Here is a 21,787-nt window from a genome sequence, read left to right on the forward strand (position 1 = left end):
ATCTAGATTATATTAGCGTTAGAATACGGTAAATTTTCACGAAAAATATTTCGCGATGGCGGTACGCCCAATCGCGCCCACGGGAAAATTCCAATTTTTAGTTATCGGGAAATCGGGGAAACCGGTTCACCACGTGGATAAAAAACGTACGGAATAAAACCTGACAGAAGGTTTTCAACTAGATTTATTCAGATAAAGCTATAAGAGGTTCATTACTTGTGGATTTTAAAACCTACATAAGCAAAAACGAAAGTTGTTGTGAAGGAAAGAGTAAACGCAAGACAGAAGGTTTGGTTGTGTTGATCAGGTATGTTTTTATTCTATCCGAACTAATGTTAAAAAAGACCAAAGAGGCCCTGACTGATGTGATGGGAGTTTGACATTAATGTAATGTTGTTTGGGGAATTATGAAGTTCTTTGGAATTTCGATTGCATTTATTCAGGTTGATTTTTTATGACTTCTAATGGTACTTTTTCTAACGAGTTTGATTACTCTGTTCCCACACTTGTGTCTTTTTTTTTTGCGTCCTTTTCCGTGATTACTTTTATTTATATTTTTAAAGACAGGTGTTAATGCCACACAGGAACTGACATTAGGGATTGTACTCGTCAATAAACATATATTGTACGGCTAAAACAAAATAGCACAAAAACTAAGTTACAACTTTATCCTTAACAAAATTCACAAGTTCTAAGGTCTGTATTAACTAAACATACGAGACATGCAAAAGCCTCTGTACAAAGGTACAATAATACAATGTAGACAAGCATACAACAAGAGATGAATACAATTACAAGAGAACATGTAACATAGAAGGATACTTACTAAGGACACAGTGAAAAAGGCTAGGAAGCCATCTAGGTCAACCAGCACACCACTAGACAAACATATACACAAGTGACAAGTGAATCCACAATACTTTTATACACAACAGTACATTCACAAGATGATAGACAATTAGTATGCATGAGTTAACATATAACAATACAATAATACAATAACATAACATGACATCACTATGACAACATTGACACACCTCCAAAACATGACAATTGAAAAAGCTACCATTTTGACAACATGACACATCACAACAAAAACGTGTAATTTACAGACCAACATTTAACATTGATAATTTACAGAACATCCTAGCCTTTTTCACTGTGTCCTTACTGTTAATGCCACACAGGAACTGACATTAGGGATTGTACTCGTCAATAAACATATATTGTACGGCTAAAACAAAATAGCACAAAAACTAAGTTACAACTTTATCCTTAACAAAATTCACAAGTTCTAAGGTCTGTATTAACTAAACATACGAGACATGCAAAAGCCTCTGTACAAAGGTACAATAATACAATGTAGACAAGCATACAACAAGAGATGAATACAATTACAAGAGAACATGTAACATAGAAGGATACTTACTAAGGACACAGTGAAAAAGGCTAGGAAGCCATCTAGGTCAACCAGCACACCACTAGACAAACATATACACAAGTGACAAGTGAATCCACAATACTTTTATACACAACAGTACATTCACAAGATGATAGACAATTAGTATGCATGAGTTAACATATAACAATACAATAATACAATAACATAACATGACATCACTATGACAACATTGACACACCTCCAAAACATGACAATTGAAAAAGCTACCATTTTGACAACATGACACATCACAACAAAAACGTGTAATTTACAGACCAACATTTAACATTGATAATTTACAGAACAAAGTCAAAATATATAAATAAATGTTACTAAATGTATAAGACTTAATAAATAATGGCTTAGATACTGAAAAGACACACAAAAGACACTGCAAACAAAAAGAGACTGGAAACAAGGGAAAACACTGACCAAACAGAAAAACACAGAAAAAACTGAAAAACCTAAAAATGGGGAAAACCCCAAACATCCTGAGGAGAACCATAAACAGACACTGTGCCTCAGCCGCTACAACAGGTAAGAAGGCATATTGATGTAACTGATTATTTATTGATCAATTTTGTCATCGTTTGTTTATCGATTATAGATCGATTATACTTCTATTAAATTAAGTATCGATTAAATATCGATCACAGCTTTTGATCGATTACATGATTGATTACAAATTGATTAATCATCAATCAAATAGTTAATACACCTTTCCTTCAAAGTTTCCTGGAATATGTCCGCTCCACCGTTGTGTATAAACTTGTTTGGGAGGTAAAAAACGCGTTTTTGCCTGCGAGGGGTTAGGGAAAGTGGGATTTCAGCCTCTAACTTTTGACAGCGATCTTCTTTTGGCAAAATATTTTCAGGGTAGTATAATATTGAATAGATTGAACCAGACGGTGTCAATCGAACGAATCGAACGCCATATCAATTGAACGCAATTGAACGCAATCGAATAATTGCAATTCGATTGTCGAACGCAATCGAATCACAATCGAATATTACCCAGGATTTGCCGTTCGATTGCTTCGATTATGTTCGGTTGTATTCGATTATGTTGGATTACGTTCCATTCAATTGCATTAGATTTTATTTGCATTCGTACGGTACGGTACTTAAGTACCGAAAGCAATCAAACTCATCGAACATAATTGTAATCGAACGAAATCGAATATTAATCGAATGTAATTGACAATCAATCGAACCAATCTAACCTTCTTCAAAAGCAATCGAACACAATCGAATTTTACCCAGGAATCGGCCGTTCGATTGCGATTCGATTACGTTCGACAATTGAATCGCAATTATTCGATCGCATTCAATTACGTTTGATTAATTCGATTGCAATTTTTGTTCAAAGTTGTTCGATTGACATCGTCTGGATTGAACATGCTAAAATTTGAGGGGATTAAGTTAAACAGAACTTAAGAAAAGCTCAAAAAACCAACTTTCCCTAAGGGAATGCAGGCAAAATCGGGTTTGTTTACCTCCAGAGACCAAACGGTGGAGAGCATCAAAATAATGCGCACGCATTAGTTTTACGAATTACGGGAGAGGTGTATCGATCAACTATCGATTTGTGATCGATTATTTATCAGATTTTAGGGAGTGGTACTTTAATTGCATTAACTTTCGCCTTTGCGAGATTAAATTTCTCGATTTCTCGAATTTTCGCCATTTTCGGGAAATTAAAAGCAATTGGGATGTACTTGAATCCAATCCCCTGGTAGCATAGGGCCTAGAAAAGCTACTACACTCATTTTTTTTATAAGCATACGGTAAATTTTGGTTGAAGCATTCTCAAACCCTCTGAAAGGCTGAACAAAAAAAAGTTAAAAAAAAACAACAAAGTTACTGTTTTATTTAGGGGCGTTATTGAATGGTTTGCCTTTTTGGAGGGGCATTATTAATTCGAAAGCAGGCGTTTATTCAAAGTAATACGATCGGTATGAGATTCGGCAAATTCCAGAAATTTTCTTTACTTTATTAAATACCTTATCTTGGCTCTTTTTACGCCGGACCTTATTAGCGTTATTTTTGGGCTCGTTAGTGGAATAAGGGTCGGCGTAAAAAGGGCCGGTAATGTAGTCAATAGTCGGTCACGATCGATATATAACCGATAATGATACGTGATCGAAGATAAGTAAATAATTGATAAGTAATTAATGCATGAACGATAAGTAATCAATGATTGTTAACAATCGATACATGATTGATAAGTAATTGATAGGTTGTATGTAGTCGATATGTGATCGATAAGTAATCGATAGCTTGGAAATAGACCTTTTTTCAAAGAGGCTACCCTGTTGAATAATTATGTAGTGCAGCAGAAAAACAATGATAAAACCATGCATAATTATTACAATATGCACGATACAGTAATTATGCATGGCTCTCTCATTGTTTTTATGGCTGGACTACATAATTATTCAACAGGAGGTCCTCTTTGAAAAAAGGTCTATAATCGATTGCTGATCGATACTCAAGATTTTCTGAACGTCTGATTACCTATCGATTCTATCGGTTAATCGATATCTAATCCATCGATTACTTATTGATTATTTATCGATTACTTAAGATTATCGATTATATCGATTAACTACGCCTGGTATATCAGGATTGGAAACTAGACTACTGTAGTCTTGCCTCTTTTGGACCTACTCCGGTGGAGGTCCTATAAATTAACCGTTGTATGTTCGTTAGTTACCAGCTTTTCTCGAGATTGGCTCATTAGTGTTTTCTGATTTTTTGCACAAAGATGCATAACTATAAACCCTCAAATGTGACGGAGCCCGACTTTTGAAAAAAAAATTTTTTAGGCAAATTTGGGCCAAAAAACGGCTAAAGAACAGGTTTTTTGGACTTGAAAATGTGAAAAATTGGATCATTAATTTGTTCTGATTTTTTGTATGAAAGTAGGGTACCATCATTGGTGAAAGATGGCTCAAGCAGATTTTTGCAAAAAAATTTTGTTGGCTTAAAAAACGCATGTTTATCTATAAGAATTAATATTAATAAGCATATATACATCAATGTTTTTAGTCAAATTACTAAATTTTTTTATGAGATAGATGTTTTTTTTTCTCATGAGGGCTTACATTTAAAGAATATATGTGTTTAGACATGAACCTTTGGTTGCTTGGCGTGTTTTTGTAGAAAAACTGGCCAATTCAATATTTTTTATAAGCACATTATCAATTACTTAGGTATTAGTTTTTCTCGAGATTGCCTGTTTCATTCTTTATCATTTTTTGCAAAAAGATGCGTAACTATAAACCCTTGAATGTGACGGAGCCCAATTTTCGAAAAAAATGTTTTTGGGCGAATTTGGTCCAAAAAACGGCAAAAAAACACGGGTTTTTTGGACTTTAAATAATTGGATCATTAAAATTTTTCTAATTTTTTTGAATGGAAATAGGTAAAAGATGGCTCAAGCAGATTTTTGTAACAAACAAATTTTTCAGCTCAAAAAAGCATCTTTATCTATAAGAATCACTATTACTAAGCATACATCAATGTTCTTAGCCAAATTATTCAATCTTTTGATGAGATATATGTTTTTTTTTGCTCACAAAGTCTTGAATATGAAAGAATATATTTTATAGAGCATGAAATTTTGGTTTCTAAACAGTTTTTTATAAGAAACAAACGACTGATTTTAATGGATCGTCACTATTAGTGTTCTGAATGATTGTTTTAATGGTCACGCTCAGGTAGATATCAATTATATATGTGTTAAATGCATAACCAGGTAGGTCCATAAAAGTATCACTTGTTATCTTTTCCTTTATATACAACAATACAATACTGACAAGTTGACACAGCAGACATGTGTACATGTCATGGCGTCCTCCAGCTTTTTGGTCCCCCCTTATATGAGGTAAAATCCCCCATCTGGCCTTACCTGTCTTTAAAATTTGTGCTTCCCCCAATTGGGAAATCCCCCTAGCCGTATTGTATAAGGGTTGCGAAGTGATGATCCAGACTTGCCTCAATTCGTAAGCTACTATAGCAAAAAAAAGACTCTCAAAATCCCTAGAAAGACAGGCTCATAAGCCTGAATGCCCAAACACACCAGGAAGGTCTGTATTTATCCTATTACTCCCTCACTAGGTAGAGGACTGAATATACCCCCTATTCGCCTTTCTCCCCCATCAAGCTTGAAATTTTCACTTCCCCCTGGCACCAAAATCTGATTCCCCCCATCTTCCTGGGGGGGATGATCCCATGCATGTACATTGACAACATTACAGTGGATGATCCAATTGGAGCACACACAAACTGCGCAGCGCATGCGTTCTTTTAAACCGTAAGTGGTTAAATAGCGTATAGAACTAAGTGAAATGAATTGCTAGGGGTGGTACAGTCACTTTTGGTTGAGGTTGTGGATGGCAAAATATGTCGTTTGTATTGTCGTTTTTTCGTTCTTTGTCGTAATTTGTCGTTTTTTGTCGTTTCTCGTTTTTTCTTCGTTCTTTCATAGTGTCTTTATGGTGGTCTCATTTTGGCACTTACACTCCCTCACAAGTTAGCAATGCCTGAGAGAAGTTTTTATAGAAATCTGCAGCAAAAACGAAAGTGGTCTCATCTATTGATTGCTTCCCAATGCTTCTTCGCAGCTGTTTATCAGTCCATCACAAACTGCCATATAAACAAAACTCAACATTCTCACAAAGGTTGTCTTTTTTGATTTCCCAAATTTCGTCGTAAGCGTTCACTTTCACATTAATTTATGTAATTGCAATTTCGGTCAGTCCACAGTCAGGTTCAACATATACGCGTGTTTTTATTCACGTGACCGAAGTGCCTACTAAAACAATCCAATTTCAATGGGCGTTTTTCCAGGGCTTCGTTTATCGCGCAATTTTTGCGTCACTCAAACTTTCTCGGCCGCTCGTAATAATTATGCATTGCCAAATTTGGTTCTCCATTGTCAAGACAGGATCGATGGTGACGTCACCTAAGCATAAAAAAGAAAGGATTCCAGCAGGTTTATGCATATATTAATTTGCGAGATATTCTATTCGCCGCGGGAGCCCATTTTTCGTAGACTAGTCGGAATACTTTCTTTTACTTGGGGGATTGATGGTAACTTTTCATCTTCGTTTTTTTTTAAATGAAGCACAACCGAAAAAAAATGAAACTTCAAAAAGTTGCGTATTTCCAGTGAGTAAAAGATTCTGACAATTAACAAAATTGATGATGATGATTTTTTTTCGGTCAGGCAAATGTCTCGTATTGGGGGTTTTAGTCTTGACCCCTAAGCCTATGCGAGATTGAAGCATTTGGGTAAACTAGACAAAACTCCAAAAAAGCTGGTGTTTTGAAATATCGCTGTTTGTGACGGACTGTTTATCAAATTTCCACCAATGAGGTTGCCGCATTTCAAACGGCCATTCCGTGGCCTTTCAGTGCCTTGCACAACGGGCGGCTGTAAAATCCAACCCTTCATATATTTGTTTCAATCCGTGGCGTGATCCGTGGCTTAGGTTTTTCCTCATCTTCAATTTACTGAAGAAAGCGGGGAATTTGATGCAAGAGCTAGATTGTCAACCAAGTGTCGTCATAGACATATGAACAGTGAGAAAGTCTCACAACGAAGCTCGGGTTGCCATGGTTTCCTATTGTTTTTCGAGAACAATATGTCCCGAAGCGATACTGTTAGAACTCATTCTCTTTTGCGCATAAACAACATTTTTTACGCATAAATTATGCCATTTGGGTTTTCCTTAGAGAGTGTTGCTTGCTATGCAATAAAATTTAGCGGGTTTTCCTAAGTAATCAATAAACCAGCCGAGGCTGGAAGGTCAGCCAATAGAGCTTAGCTAGATAGCTTAATAAGTGGGTTAACAGATGTAAGAGATGTACTGAAACACAGAGTAGACTAAAAATGTTGAATAATGTACAAAATGTGAAACATTTGATAACTTGATTTAAAATTATTTAAAATAAGCCTGAGAGCTCCTCCAACCCCCCCCCCCCCACGAGAAGCTCAAAGTATACTTCTCTTTAACATTGTAGCACTGTTTCTATGACATCAATCAATTAAGCTATAGTTCATTACTATAAAATAAAAGAGAAACATAGTGTAATTAAACTTTTTGTTAATTTCATTCCAGTCAGTTATGACACATTTTTTCTGTTGGATGTAGACAATATCCATATCTGACTAAAGTGTTATACTAGAAATAAATAAGAAAATTGCCAAAACGTCAGAACCAAAAGAAAGATATCCATCAAATATACATAGAAACTGTACTTTTTGTTTTCCTTGATAAAACTCTAATAACACTTTAAAAACTAACAAGCTACAAGCTTTAAGTCACAAAGTGCAAACTCCAGAAAAACACAATTTGCATCAAAAACTTTGCAAAACGTAGTTCATATTTATAACATTTCAACAGGAACTGTATTTTGGTAGACTTGGTCAAATTACAGAAACCATTAGTCAGTTGTGTGCAAGGCCAATGAGGTACGTAAAAACTGACTGCTATTCAGTCAAAGCCAAAATTTGGCAAGGTCAGAAAAACATAATTTGCATCCAGTCTGCATAAATAAATTTTGTAGTACCATCAAGTTCACAACATTCTTGAAGACTTTGCTGGTCGCAAATGATAATCGAAAGCAAAACTTAAAATTCATAATTATGCGGGGAAGCTCATTTTTCCCCCGTTTTTCTTTAAACTACCTTTTGATTGGTCTATGAATTTGGGCGATTGCCTTACCGCCTTGGCGGAATAAACACACGACCATAATATAAAATAAATTCAACAGGGCAGCTGAGTAGCAATTAATTTCAACTGGGAGTCCTCTCTTCTGTGCCAAGCACTGGCAGTGTTTTTTAAACTTTAAAACAATGTTAAATGAAGACCAGATGGATCTGTTTGTTATGACTGTGCAAGTTGTGACGAGAGTGTGCATGTTGTGTAACTTGACGGTATAATTCATTAAATTCTAGAAACTATTTTTCATAACTTTCTGCAGTCCGCTTTCTGCAAGTCTGATAAGAGATATGTATAAACTGTTATCGCCATTCATTCCATTCCATCATTCAGTCAAAACGTGCGCCAAGGTTAGAAAAGGTTAGAAAAACACAATCTGCGTCCGGAACTGCATGAAAAATAGTTTGATTAAATTTCAACAAGAACTGTATATAGTAATATTAATATAATTGATCAAATTGCAAAGACCATTTGTCATATTTTTGCAAGTCTAATAATAGGAGATGTGATGTCATCATTTGGTTCCCGTCATCTGACCGACCCTGATTTACGGTCAGCAGGTAGAGTTGGAGAGACAGAAAGCTTTTCCGCTGCTTTGCTGGATTTCCACTGTCGACCTCTGCACGCTCTGTGTTTACAAGTTTTCAAATCGAAGTAGCGGGCCGCATGCTAATGGAGAGTAAACCGAAAACCAGTTTAATCCAGGGTTTCTCAATTTTTTAATTCGGATCAGTCCACACGGATTCCCTTTCAACAAGATATAGCTGCTTCTTAACAGAAAAATATTTTCGACCGACCGACCCCGACTTTTTAAAGTAGAAATGACGGGAACCAAACAATTTTTTACGATTCGCCTTATCAAACACGTCCACAAGTCCAAAAAAGCACGATTGCATCCAGTCTTTATCATATTTAGACAGTAGCTGTACTTTTGTAAACTTTATCAAATTCCAATAACATTATAACACCATCAATTCCCCCCTAGAGACAAACAAGAAAAATATGTTTTGATTGCAAAAACTAATAAAAAGCAGCAATAAAAACTATCAGAAAATTCAACATAAACAAAAACTTGAGCAAACGGCTTTAAACCTTTAAGAGATGTAGAAAAAGAATCCCCTTGATGAAAATCATGTGTTTAATTTGCCGAGTTAAAAAAATAAATGACAGAAATTGAAGCTTGCAACAGATTTACACTGGAAATACTTTGGTACAACACTGACTTATCACATCTGACTTATCGTTTGAGCCGCCATCTTGAAACACCACTATGATCTGTAAAAACAACGCACGCTAAAAGTACCCAAAAAGTTAACCCGATCGGAAGAAAGTTTAGAAATCAAAGTGAGATCGGGAAATCGGATTTTTTTTTTGCCGTCTTATGATGATGATGATGGAAGAAGAACTGAATTTTACCTATTTGAATGCTCAGCTTAGGCTGACCAAATAGCAAATGATATGTCCATCTGTCAAGGGTTTCCTCTGTTTTCACTGGGAGAAAGAATTTGGAGTTTTCACTGATTACAAGAGGAGATAGTCATACTTGAATATAACACTTCAGTTTTCGAGGTATTTCATATTCTCCAGCACATATCTTCTTAACTACAAAGGGCTACAAAAAGGCTATAGAATATATTGTTAACAATGATAAAAGGTAGCTTCCCTCCAAATTTTAATGTTTAGCTATTTGGCTATCCAAAGTTACAGTATTTTTCGTCGGTAATTTTTTTCATTATTTTTTTTGCATAATCGAGAACAAACTTAAAACTTTTGCTTCGTAAATTCAAGAGTGAATTTGCAAGAGTTTTTTGGAAGTTTTCTATATTTTATGCTTCCTGATTTTGACCCTAAATCGACAAAAAGCCTTCTGTCGGACTGAAATATTTCTCTACAAACACAAAATTAACAAATTCATGGAAGAAAATTTATTCATACTTTCACGCATAATTATCTCCCCTTTCGCAAAACAAAAGGTATGGCTACGTCACATTCTTATCAATCAAAATTTTAACAAAAGAGAGAATTTTTTTATGAATGTACCACCAGTTCAACATGTACGGCTAGAACAAAAGAAAATAGCCAATGTGAGTCTTTCTTACTATTCATATGTCTATGGTGCCGTAAAAAATCATTGAATAAAAGAGAAACTTAAAATCTTAAATATTTTCATTTTGAAGAATAGGTGCAAAAAAGTGAAACATAGAAAAGTTTCATTTTTCATTGCATTAATCGAAATGGGGGATTTGGAAAATTTTCTATGTTTATTTTTTTGCACAAACCCCTGTAACTATGGGTGAGCTCCCCGTTGCTAAGATGTTGGCTTGAAATCGAAAATGAAACCACTCAAAACGAAAGTAAAATCGGCCCGTACTTGAAATCCCGTAATCTTGATATGCAAGTTCAAGTCTATACTGTCTGGATTTTCAATTTGCTATGGAAATTCCATGTCGTCCCTTGGGGGGGGGGGGGTAACAGATAAAAACTGGCCCAATTTTGTGTGGAAGAAGAATAGTCAGGAATTTTTGCATAATTTTTTAGGAAAGTTTTTTACTCTAGACGGTACTACATACTACTAAAGGAAATTTTGGAAAAATAGTAAGGAACTTTCCTAATTAGGTAAAAACTCCTGAGTGGGTGATGAAGTCGATGACAGTCCAGGCGGTCAGGCTCGATAGAATCAATAATCAGAACGAATTGATGAAGGATCGATAAAAGATCGATAAAAGATCGATAAAAGATCGATAAATTACTTCTCGATTCCAATAAGGGATCAATATAAGATTGAGCTCTATAAAACTTTGAGTATCGATCCTTCCATGCTACATCAATCTTTTTTTCAATCCATCCTCTATTGATTACATATCGACCCTCTATCCATTACTTATCGATCTATTATCGATTACCTTTTGATCATTTATCGAATACCTTTTAATCTAAAATTGGTTACGGGATTATGCATCAATCTGTTATCGAGTAGCTATTAATTTTTTATCGAGCAGCTTTCGATCTTTTATTGAGTACCATCAACTGCTCTAACTTGGGACTATCTGACAGAACATGGGACGGCAATTCGGCCACCATTTCACCGAACCTCCAAAGTCATTTGATTTGAGTTAATGAGCGTATTAAAAAATACACGATTTCTCTCTGGCACGAAGTAGGCTTTTGAATCGAAATATGAAATCTGTAGTGGAACACACGCGGATGTCTGGAACAAAGAAGACCAAATTAGTGACAAAACAATGGAGCATTTGACGTCACTTGTGCGGCAAGTTACACCCGTTATTTGTTATTCCCATCAGGTGTTCCCTAATTCTCCAATCAGCGACCGGTAATTTTGAATGAATCATTTAACGAAGGCTCGTTATTTACAATGCAAATTCGTCCATCCATCGGGGTTTATATTTTAAGAATTGATTGTTTGATTGGATCGATAAGATTGATATCATATGGAATCAATATAATTCTACCATCTATAATTTGATTGTATCAATGTAAGATTGATAAGTAATCGATAAATGATCCTGACCAAAAAAATCTTGAGTTTTGATCCCCACTTGATCCCTTATTAGAATCGATAGTCAGATTGATATATTCAAGTGTTGGTATTTGTGACTCACGCAGATGAAGGTCTTAGTTTTGAAGAGGTTGGGTGAAGACAGACTTCTTGGGCAATTTGAGGCCAGTCCAAATTTTTCAGAATACCTAATTTTTTATCATCGTTCCCACTTATCAAATCATATCAGTTCATACATCAAAAGAAGCGTATTGGAGTTTAATGATCACTGAAATGGCTGTGTCATGATTATTTTTTTGACCCAAAATAAGATGTTAGGCAAAAACCAAAAAATGCTGACGTCAGCAAATCTTATTTTTTGAATAACTAGCACTTCAATTTCAGCAAGTGTTTCGGTAGTTTTAAGACTATGTAATCTTTTTCTCAGTTTCTTTTTTTTCGCATTAAAATTTGCCTGTTTGCATTTATTCTTGAATGAAAATATTTTTTGGGGTCCATTATTGAGGTATAATGTTAATATATGCATTGTTTGATAAAATCATCATATTGGGTGTCAGGGCAGTTATTGGAAGTACCTGGATTTTAAGCATGTTCAAAGTTCACATAAACTCGACTTTGTTTTTACAACGGAAACCAAACAAGGGAGAACAAGTCATTTAACTTAAGGTCAGTGCTCTGTGGTTGTGACGTAGTTTACCAAATTTTTAAGATAAAATGGCATGACTTTTTAAATAAAATTTTTAAAAATGACTTTTTAACAACTTTTTTCTATGTCATTTTTTTGAAGCCTCTTCGTAGCAGTGTCTTTCTACAGGGAATTTTATAGCACTTCATGGCAGATTAGAAAGACCTTCAGAAAACGGAAGCTTCTTCGTTTTTCATTTTCACATTCATGGGGAAGAATGAAATTTTCAGAAGATACTTTATTCGATATGGATTCCCATTCCCGTAAAATTGCGATTCCCCATGGTTGCAAAATGGTGGCTATGGGTAATTCCTTTGTTCCTTTGCTATTTTCTTTTATTCTATATAAAGTAAAGACGCTTCACAAATTGAAGTACTTCCACTAACTGCACCCCTCTTCTGCCCTGTTTAGTGGTCTTGAGTGACCGGAACTCAAGGTAATCATTATTTGAAACATGTTAGTACCCTAAACAGCCCTGGGGTTGACACTAACCTTGGTAATTTTTCTCTATTTGATTTATAATAAACACAAAGCCGAACTATGATACTATTACAAAGCTACAAGACCCAACATTTAAAGTCAAGTCTGCCCAGCATTATTTAGGTCTAAAACACCAGAAATGAATATCACTTTTGCATTGTTCGACGGAAGACTGGGAGAAAAGCTTTAGAAGACATTGTAGTGATGCACAATTTAATGAAAACAAAAAGCTGGCAATTTAGCCTGATTTAGCTGCCCATAATTTTAACACAAGAAATCTTTGACATGGGATTTAAGATTCAAGCTGATTTGGTAAGTCTGGAGGGTAAAAAAAATAAAGCTCCTATAACGAGAAAGCCTTATTGACAAAGATAAGACCAGCCTTTTTTAAAGGGGAAGTTAAGTGATTTTTAAGGTATATGTTTTTTCCCTGCAAACCAATCCTAACATCATAGAATTCACGAAAATCTCAACTTCAATGTCTAAACATCGATATATCTTTCATAAACACATACTCTTTTAGACGCAAAAACCGGTGTTTAAAAGACCCCCTTTTTGTTTAAAATTTCTTCTAATCTCTCTTTCGTGTGACGTCATTTGCTCCAGAAAGAATCTTTTTTAAACGATTTTGTAGTAGAAAAGAGCTGTATCATAACTGATCAAAACTTTTTTCAACCCCTGATTTTTTCAATATTTCATTACTTGATGTTTTATACGGTCTAACCATACTAGAATCCAAAAACCTTGTTTTTTTCAATAGAAATTCAATGGTAGCCACAATATCTAGGTATGTGAAAGTCGAATCTTTGTGTTTTCAGTAAGTTCCAGTAAGCTTTGTAAGTTTTGGACTTCTTTCCATGTGAAGAGGCCGTAAGTAAAGTTATAGTTATGAAACACGAAAGACAAGAGATATAAAAATTGTATTTAGACCATTCCTCGCTCTTTAAAGAGAAAAATGTTGTTAAATAATTCCTATTTCATGACAAGTCAACGTTAGTGAGTTAATGCTAACGTACGTTGTGCTTCCTATATCTAAAGTCTAGAACTTGTTTTTACCAGAAGGTTTTTCTAAAGGCTAGCTAATCCAGTGGGAAATTGAAGTCTGGAAGCAACTGGGTTAAATATATATTTTTCTAAATTCTAGGAGAAGTAAAGGAAGGAGGAACTTTTGAATCTCGAACAGTAAAGTCAAAGTCAAAATAAGAAACTTTTAAATGGGACATGTTAATTCTTTTTTTTTCTCGATGGAATCATTTTAAGCCACAAAATTCAAGTGGAACTAGCGATTTACCCAATCGGGATGAGGACTATTCGTGGACACACATTCCTCTGGAGAGCCGAAGCTTTTTCCGCATCTACAAATCTAGCATTTACGGTTGCTTCATCAAACTAAAATTATCACAAAAGGTCAAGGACTTACTAATCTTGTAGCTAGAAAGAATGAGAAAGTATAGGATCGAAGAAACGTGAAGAAATCTTGAAAAAAACGAATAAATGTCTAGCCAGGTCTAGCAGAATCTCTTTACAAAACACTGTTTATCAGTGCAGATTTTGTTTAAAAGAAAATTTCTGTTCGTCTTTTGGAGCAAATTACGTCAGAACAGATGCTCGTGCCATTCCTCTTTAAAGAACGAGTCAGGGTTCCCAGCGGTCAGGGAAAACCTGGAAAACCTGGAAAAAGTAGCTTTTTTGGAAAAAGTCAGGGAAAACCTGGAAAAGTCAGGGAAAATTTAGAAAAAGTAGTGAAAGTCAGGGAAAAGTCAGGGAACTTTTTTTGGAATAGTCAGGGAAAGTCAGGGAATTCCAAAATCAGTCAACTCCAAATTACAAATGATAATTGAAATGATATTATCCTTTTCATCTTTCATTTTTGCAGGTATTTTATCAGCCAGTAAGTATTGGTGTATTGTAAGCTCTGTGATATTTATTTATTCCACAGTTCTGACAGTTTTGTTTTACTTATCTCTTCATTAGTTTCTTTTATTTCGTTTTAGTGGTAGAAAAATGATCCGGGGGGGGCACTCAAGGTAAATGACCTACCAGACGTTCGGCCCTTAAGGGTAGGTTTTTCATAGTTCAGGAAGGGTAGGAAATTACAAAACTGCACTGAACTGGACTGTAAGGGTAGGAAATTGTGATTAAAGGCCAATTTTTTGGTAAAATTGGCACAAAATTGGTCAATTTTGGAGGAAAAATTTCACATTTTCTTGGAAAATTGCAAAAATTTTTGCCCTTTGAAAAAGTGCACTGTAAGGGTATGATTTTTCATGGAAATTCACTGCACTCTAAGAGTTCGATTTTAGATAGAAGCCAAATTTTGAAGAAAATCTTTTAGAAAGAGGAAAGAGGAAAGTTTTCATTCAAATGATAGCACGTTCATCTTTACATACATACGACGGTACCCCTTTTGTATCCTGGTTTTAGTGGAGTTTTAGTAGACTCACTTTTTAAAAAATATATGTATTGAAATTTTGTTAAGTTTTATTTTTTTATCTCAATATGGTGTTTTTCAAAATACCGTCGGGGTGAACGGTCAGGGAAAAAGACCCAATATTCTGCTCTGGTCAGGGAAAAAGGCACCTTGGTCAATCTAAAAGTCATGGAAAAGGGCCTTTTTTTGGAAAAAGTCAGGGAAAAATATTTCTCTTAAGTGCTGGGAACCCTGCGAGTTCTCTTTAAAAACTCCCTTTTATTGCAAAAAAGAGGGAGCTATATCTCGTAGAAAAAAGTGTTTCGAACGAATGAAAAGTAACCTGAGGCACATGATATTGTCATATAATGATGATAACAGCAAAAAATGGGTATCCTAGAAATTACTTAACTTCCCCTTTAAACTTAGTACCCTAAACGTACCACTTGATCGATTTGAAATTTATAGCACACCACCCCTCATAGCAGTTAGTACCCTAAAAATACCATTTGATTAAGTTAAAATTTATATTACACCACCCTTTACAGCAGTTAGTACCCACAAGGTACTAACTGCAAATTCCAAAAATCAAATATGACCCACCACAGTACTAACCCTCATGATGTCTGGTTCCAACTGCTTGACTCCCCCCCCCCCTGGGCTGGTAAATGATCAGTAAAAGTTTTCCAAAAGGCTGCAGTTACTTCATAGCGATCTAGGAGCAGCCTGGACTGTTCGGAATCGACTTTCTAGAAGGCCAATCTTCAAAGATTCCATTGCTACTAAACTGCTCTTAATACTATACCAAGAACGACCCGATTTTTAGATACTTTAAATCGCTTGTGGAGTCACATATAATCTGGCATGTCTCCCTACACGCTTATACCAGAGGAGTGATATGTAATTCCTTCAAGTGAGAATCAAATTCTGACTTCATGAATTGAAGGAAAGTTTGATATAATCACTACTCTGTCGTGCATTACTTGAATATTTTTCAGATAAAAATAAAGATATATGCAGCTAACATTGAATTTATTTCGCAAGCTTGGGTGGAGGCCAAGGAGTGTTGGCACACCTGGCAGACAATGGAGTGGGTAGGTATTGAACCCTGCTATGCCTCACTTTTTTCTTTAGTGGCATATTGTATCTCTAGTAATTTTGTCAGATTTTTTTAGCTTATACCTTTTTTTCCTTTATTTGAAAAACTTGTAAAATTAATTTAATGAAGTGAATTCAGTCACTCTCATTCTCATTCACTTCATTGTAATACATAAGGGCAATATTCATGAAAAATAATTTAGTTTTCCTCCATGACATGAAAATCTACCATCAAGGTGTAGTCAGGAATTTTTTAGATTAATTATAAATTTATTCTTATTTACATTTTTTAGAAAGAATCGTCGTATTAGAGCTGTTACTTCTGGAATGAAGAAAAGAATGAGAGACAAAGAAAATAGAATTGCCTCTGTTGAAGAAATGATTCAGTTCTCATATTTAACAAAGGTATCTTTTAAGACATTTCAATAACCAATTCCATCTCAATTCAATGAAATTGATGATCCTACATATGTGTTTTTCACTTTTTGTTTTGGCAAATAAATTTTGATTTAGCTCATCAGGTCCAAGCACTTTATATTATTAGTTTGCCCTCAAGACATAAATTTTTCATAGACCTTTTTGCTAATCAGGATGTCCTGTTGAATAATTAAAAACCTTTAAGCATTAAAACAATGGCAAATTAATGCATAATTATTGTAAGGTGGAATTCTTTTTTCTTATCATTGTTTTGATGCTGAAGTTTGTAATTACTGTATTCAACATGACATCTTGATCATCAAAAGGTCGATTTGGTCACCAAGTAAATTTTAGAGTTTCTCCACAAAAAACACAACTGTTATGCAAGTCAAATTGACTATTATCTAAATTTTAAGTTCGACTATTCTCTTTCGAAAGGAAGTAACCCTGTGCAAAATAAGTGGCTGTTGAGTTTTGAATCTATTGACACATCTAAAGTACAATAATTTATGACAATTCAAAACTTTATTTCTTCTTTCCAGGAGGAAGCTGAAATACCTAAAGAAAAATTGGAAGAAATTGAAAGTATTAAAAATCGAATGCTATGGCAAAAAAGGATTTTAGGACATGATGTTTTTGGTCTTGGTGCAGGGAAACCAAGCCCGTTAGATCATTTTATGGTTACTGACACTCGTAGATATTCTAAAAAAGACGATGAATAATAAAAGAGCGCTACCAGACTGACTCATGTGGATTCGAGTCGACGTGGAATTAAGGACTGTCAATTTGTCAAAGAAATTGTCAAGAACCTAATAATATTTTTTTTGTTATCTATTGCCATCTTTTTATAACATAACATGAACTTAGTTATTTTGAGACTATTTCTGAAATTTGACAATAATTATTGTTTGGAAAAGCCTCAACAAATTTTATTTTTTATTCATAGAATTATATTTCACAGGTCTATCGACCTCTACGAAATAATTTTAGATTTATAAATTGTCTAATTCTTCATCTGTCGTCCAGTCGTCAGAAGATATGGACAGAAGAGAAGACGTTGTTTTGGTCTTTGTCCTAGGTTTTCGAACTAGGCGAAGGTTTGTTCTAGGGCTTCCTCTTACATGCCAAACGAAATCGTCATTTTTTGAATTCATTTTTTTCGCCTTTTGGCACATATCTTTAATAATTTTTCTTTCGTTGATGGTGAAGTCGTCTGTGATGCTAAAGCCACCAATTTCATTGAATCGTTTCAGCTTATGCAGATTTTGCATTATCCGTTCTTTTTCCTCTATACTTTTTAAGATCAACTTGATTGGACGCCAATGTAGCCCTTTTCGGTTTTGTCCAATGCGATGATGGTGGGACGGTTTGATATCTTGAACGCCAATGTTACCTAGTATACCTTCAATATCTATTTTGTCTTGTTCCTGTTGTTCCTCTTTGTTGTCTACCTCTAATTCCACCATTCCATGTATAATAATATTCCGTTTTCTTGATTCGATGTCTCTTTCTTCATTCTTGTTTTCTTGTTGGTGTTCTCTCACTGCTGATTTGAAATTATCCTTGTGTTTCTTAGTTATTTCAGCGTATGTTTTTTCTGATGTTTTCTCTATGTAATTCGTCGTTTGCTTTATTTCTTCTTTTATAATCTGCTTGGTTTTTATTTCAAAGTCAGCCATCTTATTGGTTAAGATGTTTTCGATATCGTTCTTAAGGCTGCAGTTCTTGGCTAGCTGGTTTTTGAGCTTTTTAATGACGTCGTCCTTCTTCTCAATCTCCCTCTGCATCATATGATACGAGTTCTCACCTATTTTACTCATTAGAGATCGTGTTATACGCACGCAATTCTGACATAGATATTGTTCGTTATAAGTGTTGGCAAAAATTTGCAGCTGATAAAGCGGTAATTGTGTGCACTCGTAGTGTACCATGCGGTGGCATTTTCGGCATTTTAGACGGTTTTGGTCATCATCATCTGAGCAGGAGGTGGGAGTGCATGTTTGGTTTTGTTTAGCTTCTTCAAATGGTTGTTTTTCTTGCTTTTTGTCGGTTTTTTCGTTCATGTTTTTGATTTTGCTAAATTTCAACCATTTTTGAAGAACTACACAAAATGCGTGTTGACTAACTGTTGACTAATTTTTGATACAATAGAAAAGGTAATGCCATCAGATAGTCTTGGACAGTCAACAAAACTAAAACTTTCTTATTCAGCACCTTACTACCACTTTAGACATTGTATTCCAGTATATTCTACAATTTTTATTTATTTTCAGAATCAATATTACAAAACTTTAAAGTTGCAACTGGTATAATGCAAGCAGTCATTCTTGGGAATAATGATAACTCCATTTCAAGAACACGATTTTCACCAAGAAATCTTATCCCTGGACACTTTCCCATTTTGAAGTCAGAAGAGGAAGAAACTACTCATAAATTATCTTTTGATATAGCCCTCAATGGAAGAGCTATTGTTGTGGGCAATATGGTAAATTTTCCGCAAAATGAAAGTAACCATGATGATGTTGATGAAATACAAAATATTTACAAGTTCTATATGTTCTATGAAGGCGGGGTTTCATTGATGTATACCAGGAAAGACTCTGCAAAATTACACGATGATTATGTTATTAGTAATAATTATCATTTTGGAATAATGGCAATTAGTAAGGACGACGAGATCATTTTAAACGGAAGAATCCTTGAACACAAAAAATATAGTAAGATCACTTCTGGAAGACTTTCAAAAGATTTGTGTGCCATCAAAACTAATGACAGACTAATTTTTCAACTATTCTTAGAGTTATCTATAACAAATAATACACTGTGCCTTGTTATTGAAGGCCTTGAAAAAAATGCCTTCCGATCTAAAAACTTTTTCGAGGCTTATTTCTTTGATTGCAAACTTTCTGTGGAAGATAGAGTTTCACTTGACCAAAAATTCATGGTTGATTTAACTCAGCTTGGTCACATGTTTATTCGACATGTGTCATTTAACGTAATAGAAGATAAAGTTTTAATGTTATCAGATACAAGCTACTTGATTTATTCTATACGGAATCAGCAATTAATCGCTAGTCAAGATGTTTATTTCTTCACCTCCATTTACTGGTCTCATGATATGAGAAATGGAGAATTTTTGATTTATTTAGATATGCTACAAGATTCGATTTTCATGTACACTATAAACTACAACAATAAATCTTTAACAAAAATGAGAACAGTGATTCAAGTGTCAGACTTTCTTGGAATAGTGCCTAGAGAGGAATTTTCTAATGTTTTGGTTAGAGTTTCATCAGGAACATCTTTGGTCATGCTTGGTTATAAGAATGTATTTCTGATTGATCCATTTACTGGAGTTCTTGTGCAAAGATTGAAATCAAGTGGTGCTGATAATTCTTGTTTTGTTAAAGAGATAAAATTGAATTGGTGTTCTAACGAGGTTATAGTTTTTTATACCAACAGCAAACAAGAGTGCTTTGGCAATGTTTTTCATTTGAATATAAGACATGTTGATACTCTATTTTATTTATCGTTAAAAGTTTTATTGCTTAATCATTCTATTGATAGTTTGTTAGAAATGAATTTACCAAAATCCATTAAAACTTATTTTTGTTATTGAAATAATTATTTTTATAATACAATTTCTTAAAAGATTTGAGTTTATATTTTTTGTTAAAAAATGATAATTTTTTGACTTAGAATAATTGATTGACAAGTAAGGCTCCTTCCAAAAAATGTTTGGTGGTACTATTTTGATGGTGGTCTTTAAAAAAATGGTAGCACTAGTCAATTGTCTATTGCTAAAGCAGATACCAAAATAGGCTAAACTGTTTTTAATATAATAATTTTCATAATAAATTATTTATCGTCTAAAAAATGCACTTTCAGGCAAACTCTACCATTAACAAAAATTAGTTCTTGCTAATTTGAAATTCTTTTACAACTTTTGCTGCTCGCCAAAATTTGTTCTTGTCAAATAGATTGATGCACTACTTTCTTTGATTTTAGGAACTACTCAAGGATATTTTCCCCTCTATGCTCCCAAGCTCTTAGCTTTTCTATATTCTATATAAATTTCTGGATATTGAAGTAAGGGAAAGTTTTATTAATTTTTACTTTCGATCTATTTATTTATTTATTTCACTTCTTTTTCAGTGTATTTACAAAAAATTAAACAAAATTCAAATACAATGAAGTCAGCACTTCTTGGGCATAATGATGATTCACTTCCAAGAAAACGATTCATGCCTGTTGGACATAAAGGCTCAATTAAGGAACCTTTTTATATCGGTAAAAGGCAACAAAATCTTCCTTATTTCAAAAGTTTTGAAATGACACAAAATAATGAGAACTTGGTTTTATGTGAAGAAGCAAACACTAATCGCAACAATCCTTATTGCAAATGTATTTTTTCCTTTTACAAACTTGAACTTGACAGAATGGTATGCTGTAAAAAGTTTGATTACTCTTCAAGGAACTCTTTTCAATATAAATTGAATAAAAAGCGTTCTTTAGTAATTATTGCGTCACTGGATGATAGCGAAAGATCTATTTCATTGAGCTTTTATAAAATCGATGAAGTTAATGATATAGGAGAAGCAGTTCAAAGTCCCAAACCACAGGATCTCAACACAAGAATCAAAATTGAGAAAGGAAAGGAAAGCATCAATGAGTTCTCCATGGAGCTTTCAGTTGATGAGAGGAAGTTATGTATCATGGTTGAGGGTGGTGAAGGTGATCAATATTATTGCGATGCTCACTTTTACCAGTGTAATTTCACTCCTGGGAATGGATTAACATTAGTAAAAATGTTTTCAATGGATGCTAGCGTCATAGGAGTCGTCAAAGTAGATCCTGTTGTCTTCAACATGAGCGGTGATAAAATTGCAATGCTTACAAAGAATGGATTTCTAGTGTATTCCTTGGTCAATCAAAGTGTAATCGCAAAGCACTCTTTGAAAGATTTCGAATTTCATGAGATCGAATGGTCTTATGATTTGGAAAAAGG

The 21,787-nt window shown here is 34.4% G+C and overlaps 1 protein-coding gene across 1 annotated transcript; it reads left to right on the forward strand.

Annotated features, from left to right (window-relative positions):
- Window positions 1–16,234: 16,234 nt before the first annotated feature.
- LOC136823266 (uncharacterized) lies at window positions 16,235–17,653 on the forward strand. The gene is made up of 3 exons (XM_067079447.1): window positions 16,235–16,358; window positions 16,656–16,767; window positions 17,322–17,653. Exons 1-3 carry the CDS (start codon window positions 16,279–16,281, stop codon window positions 17,499–17,501), a joined length of 372 nt encoding a protein of 123 aa, XP_066935548.1. The 5' UTR covers window positions 16,235–16,278; the 3' UTR covers window positions 17,502–17,653.
- Window positions 17,654–21,787: the final 4,134 nt, after the last annotated feature.

The sequence above is a fragment of the Clytia hemisphaerica genome, unplaced genomic scaffold (assembly GCF_902728285.1).
Source record: "Clytia hemisphaerica strain Z4C2 unplaced genomic scaffold, Clytia hemisphaerica genome assembly, whole genome shotgun sequence".
NCBI classification, from domain to species: domain Eukaryota; kingdom Metazoa; phylum Cnidaria; class Hydrozoa; order Leptothecata; family Clytiidae; genus Clytia; species Clytia hemisphaerica.

Excerpts from the sequence above, each read along its gene's own strand:
- LOC136823266 (XM_067079447.1), top strand. The coding sequence starts at position 16,279 with ATGCAGCTAACATTGAATTTATTTCGCAAGCTTGGGTGGAGGCCAAGG. Across the intron at positions 16,359-16,655 it reads CCTGGCAGACAATGGAGTGG|AAAGAATCGTCGTATTAGAG; the intron begins GTAGGTATTGAA and ends TACATTTTTTAG. Across the intron at positions 16,768-17,321 it reads AGTTCTCATATTTAACAAAG|GAGGAAGCTGAAATACCTAA; the intron begins GTATCTTTTAAG and ends TCTTCTTTCCAG.